The 4,853-nt window shown below is 56.4% G+C and overlaps 1 protein-coding gene across 1 annotated transcript; it reads left to right on the forward strand.

Annotated features, from left to right (window-relative positions):
- Positions 1-540: 540 nt before the first annotated feature.
- Positions 541-2,893, forward strand: LOC123410037 (alpha-1,3-arabinosyltransferase XAT3-like). Its single transcript, XM_045102918.1, has 2 exons — positions 541-1,176; positions 1,313-2,893. Exons 1-2 carry the CDS (start codon positions 1,053-1,055, stop codon positions 2,575-2,577), a joined length of 1,389 nt encoding a protein of 462 aa, XP_044958853.1. The 5' UTR covers positions 541-1,052; the 3' UTR covers positions 2,578-2,893.
- Positions 2,894-4,853: the final 1,960 nt, after the last annotated feature.

Genomic DNA, 4,853 nt, shown 5'->3' on the forward strand with positions numbered 1-4,853 from the left:
CCTCCTCCTCCTCCTCTACTTACTTCTTTCCCGTTGCATTATCACAGCTACTAGTACTACTTCGGTGCAGCCATGTTGATATGCATGATACACCAGATGGCGTGGTTCTGTCGCCGGGGGTCCGTACGGGCCCAGGGATGTCAAAGATGCGCCAGCATTATGTGACCGTGATTTGCATGATCACGCGAGGCTTCACTGACGAAGATGAATGAACCCGGCGAAGTCAATCCCGTCTGGTCGCGGGCGGTTGGGCAGGTTCCGGCAATCGCAAGGCAGCGCCAAACCAAGGAGAGCCCTTGCAGTTGCCGGAGGAGGACACAGCACGTGCTCGCACGGACGCCGCAATCACACAACCAACGCGCCACGACCTGCGTGCCATCTGCCATGCCAGCATTTCTTGGTTTGGCGGACGCCTGGCTGACACGGACGAACACGCTTGTCGTCCTAGTTCGGCGGACGCCAGCCGAACTCGCCGCCGCCGTGGAAAACCGCGTGCATGGACGCGCTAACCCGGCCAGCGTCCTCCTCATGGGCCACAGCACGCCATTCTCTTCTCTTCGCACCGACGGTTGCCTCTTGCAAGTGAGTGACAGCATGGGCCGTGTCGTGATCGTAGGTAAAGGAGGAAGATGTGCTTCAGTTTCAGACAGGCATCAACGCGGCCTTGGAAGTTGCCAGGTTGTCTCGGAGAGCCAACGTGAAATGTACTGACGTGAAGTGCAGACGAGAAGTAGCCAGGACAGGAGGCTTTATCCGAGTGCAGCCATCCCCGGCCAATCGGCGGCGAGGGGGCAACGCAACGGCCGGCGGGTCCAGCGTCACCGGAGTGGTTGCCGTGCCGGGTCCCTCAGGTCAGGTGAGGCCGAGCCACACCCACCAACCAACCTCTCAAGTCTGAAGTCTGAACCTCCTCCGCGCGCTCCATCGCCATCGCCTCCACCAACCACGCCTTTAATACCCTTACGCCGCACAGCTCCCCCGCCCGCGCTGCGCTGCCGCTCCCACTCCATCTCCGGCGTGCCAGGCCACCTCCTCCACCACCGGCGGGCGCCATGAAGCAGCCGAGGTCGCGGCAGGAGCCGCGCCGGATGGGCAACTCCGCCATGGTCGTCACCATGCTGCTCTCCCTCTGCGTCCTCACCTTCATCAAGGCCCGCTACTGCTCCACCCCGTACCGTACGTCCATCCCCATTCCTCCCTCCATCCCCTTGATCCTCGATCCCTCCGCGCGCTTCCCAACAAGGGATGCTTGCTGAATGATGGCGAGGCCGCTCCGCTGACCTCGACTGCTCCGTCGCTGCTGTACGTGCAGCCAACAAGCCGGCGCCGCTGCTGGACCTGGAGGCGGGGATCGACGAGGACTACGACAGCAGCCGGTACAAGATCTCCGGCCCCATCGGGGAGGAGGAGTTCGACCCCAGCCGCCCCACCTGCTACAACACCAGCAAGCGCTCCGAGCGGTGCGCGGCGGTCGGCGACATCCGGGTCGACGGCAACCACTCCAAAATCTACATCAGCCCGCTGGACAGGGTGTGGCGGACCAAGCCGTACGCGCGCAGGCACGACGCCGTCGCCATGGACGACGTCCGCGAGTTCGCGCTCCTCCCCTTCGGCGGCGGCAACGACAGCGCCGTGCCGCCGCTCTGCACCAGGAACCACTCCGTCCCGGCCTTCCTCTTCTCCAGCGGCGGGTTCGCGGGCAACCTGTACCACGACTACACGGACGTGCTCGTCCCGCTCTTCACCAGCACCCACCACTTCGGCGGCGAGGTGCAGTTCCTGCTCACCGACATCAAGGACTGGTGGCTCGACAAGTTCACGCCGCTCTTCCGCCAGCTCTCCAACTACGACGTCATCGACGTCGACAACGACCAGGAGGTGCACTGCTTCCCGCGCATCGTCATCGGCTCCACCTTCCACCGCCCCATGGGCATCGACGGCACCCGCTCCCCGGGCGGCGAGACCGTGGCCGACTTCAAGCGCCTGCTCCGCCGCGCCTTCCGGCTCGACCGCGTGGTGGCATCCCACGACGGGTCGGCCAGCCTCGGCAAGCCGCGGCTCCTCATCATCTCCCGCAAGTCGTCCCGCCGGTTCCTCAACGAGCGCGCCATGGCGCACGCCGCCGCGCTGGCGCAGTTCGACGTGCGCATCGCGGAGCCGGACAACCACACGGACATGCCAAACTTCGCGCGGCTGGTGAACTCGGCGGACGTGATGATGGGGGTGCACGGCGCCGGGCTGACCAACATGGTGTTCCTCCCGAGCCGGGCCGTGCTGCTGCAGGTGGTGCCGTTCGGAGGGCTGGAGTGGCTGTCCCGGGTGACCTTCAAGGACCCGGCCAAGGACTTCGACGTGACCTACATGGAATACAACGTGTCGCTGGAGGAGAGCTCGCTCAAGAACCTCTACCCCAAGGACCATTTCTACCTGCAGCACCCCTACGACGTGCACAAGAAGGGATGGAACGCCATTAAGACCGTCTACCTCGACAAGCAGAGCGTCCGGCTCGACCTCGCCAAGCTGACGCGCACGCTCGAGCACGCGCGCAGCCTACTGCCCTCCTCATCCTCGCACTGACAGTGAGCTCTGCTTGCATCACCCTGCAAGTTCGGTTTCTCCATGATAGATTAGGCCCTCTTCTTCTCTCCCATGTTTGGTTCACTTCCCTCTTCTGATTTGTTGTTGTTGTTGTGGTGGTGGCAAAGATTCATTTCTTTTCTTTTCTTTTTTATTGGTAAAGGAGGAGACGAACAAGTTCGTGTCAAGCATAGCCCAAAGGTTAATTTACACTCTGTAAATTCGATTGATTGTCCCAGCAGCCAGCACACACATGCAGAGAAAAATGTAATTATTTGCCCACATGGGGACTGAGTGATCGATCTCTTTGCTACTACACCTTCAGAGACAGGGCATGTGAACAATTGAGTTTGAGTGTGATGCTTTTCTGGTCCCAAACTGGATTCATCATGCATGCCATGCCCCACCCATTGTCAACAACATATTATGCTTTAAATTCTGACCAGTTTCGGAGGCTTCAACTTTGTTCATACTTTTGGACCAGTTGAGTAGGGGGTGTACGATAGTTGAGGAGGACTTGTACGCGAGCGGTCGTTGGAGTAGCTTGTGGCCTAGAGCGGTACTGTACTACAGAACAGAAACACTGTCGCTCTCCACACCCGAGGTTATCTGAAGGCACTTGCAACATTTCAGACAAAATGCTTTCATTTCGGACCAGTTTCTGCCTCTGAAGAAAAAAAAATCGGACAAATTTCAGAGGCCTCGGCTTTGTATTCATGAGCATCTTAAGGTACTTCAGCTTTATATACTTCAGACAAGCTTAATTAGGAGCGTCTGCTTTATATTTCAGACAAGCTTGATTGGGTCTTGGCTATAGTTTTCGGAGCAGCTGAGGAGGCTTGGGCTTAGTTTTCGGAGCAGTTGAGGAGGCTTGGACCTTAGCTCGAAGCACCTATAGTCATATAAATGGTACGTACTACTACTCGCTAGCATCATGTCGTTAGAGTAGCTTAATTGTTTGCAATGTTAGATTAGAGTAGCTTAATCATATGCAGTACTGCTGTGATATATCCAAGTCCTTTAGCCCCATAGTTTTATCTGAAGAAAAAAGAAGAAGAATAAACACCTTTCTAAAACTAAAATGCGATTAGAGTAGCTTAATCATATGCAGTACTGCTGTGATATATCCAAGTCCTTTAGCCCCATGGTTTTATCTGAAGAAAAAAGAGAAGAATAAACACCTTCTAAAACTAAAAGGGCCCCCTCAAAATAAAATAAATAACTTAAAGGACGCACCGGCCTTGTGCTAGCTAGGTCACGCACGCACCCACGCATGCACACACCGGAGTCCGGAGGTAGGGGAAAAAGGTCTTAAACTAGAAGCCAAGGCAAGCCACCACGAGGAACCCAGCAGTGGTTGTCCCTCTGTTCTCCACACGGGAAAAGACTGTCTACGCAGTGGCCACGACAGAGCACCAACCTAAAGTTAATCAGTCATCGGTCCCTTTTCCTCTTCTTCTTCTTGGATTAATTATTGTTGCGAGTCAAGTTACCTGCATAAAACGTGATGATTAGATGCCAATATACTCCATCGGCCCGGGAAAACGCCGGTACAACCGACGATCATCAGCGGTATCAATCAGATAAGAACCGTTTAACCCTACGCGGTTATCAGCTAGGTGGTGGAAACAGCTCGGCGGCTTCCACGACGATCGATCGGATCCGGATCCGGATCGATCTCCGCCACCAGATTTCTGTTGGCTCCTCGCCGTCCACGCACGCTGAGCGTTCGGCTAGTAGATTATTAAGCCATACGGTCCATCCCCCGTAACGCAAGCAAAGTGTTTGGCAACTTCTTCTTCTGTTTTGCAGTACAGTATACAGTATGTATGTGTGTGTGTATCTGGATGATGGCTCAGTCCTGCCGTCCGTCTGCTGCGCGTCCACGCAAGAACGGGGGACCGTCTACGGGTCTGAAACCGGTTTGGTCTCGGCTGCAGTGCGGCTACAGTCTCTGCGTACCGCCGATCTGGTGGATTCCAAGGCTGGAGCTTCATCGTTTCATCATGCTTGCACGCACTGTGGGTTGTTCTCGCTGTTTATTTTCAACAGGGCGGGCGCGGCGGTTTGACGAGGACAACAGCAGCAACAAAGAACAGGGAACACGCACGCAGTCTTTGAAAAATGAGCAGCGGCTGGTTTCTTCAAGCGGTCAGAGGCCTCTGTCTTGTCTCTGCTTTTGTCCGGCTCAGCCCTCTGACCTTGATCACAGCCACGGGCCGTGCCTAAACCGGCAGGCGGCAGCGCAAATGTAGCTTTACGATGCCATCAGTGTG

This window comes from Hordeum vulgare, chromosome 7H (assembly GCF_904849725.1).
Source record: "Hordeum vulgare subsp. vulgare chromosome 7H, MorexV3_pseudomolecules_assembly, whole genome shotgun sequence".
NCBI lineage: Eukaryota > Viridiplantae > Streptophyta > Magnoliopsida > Poales > Poaceae > Hordeum > Hordeum vulgare.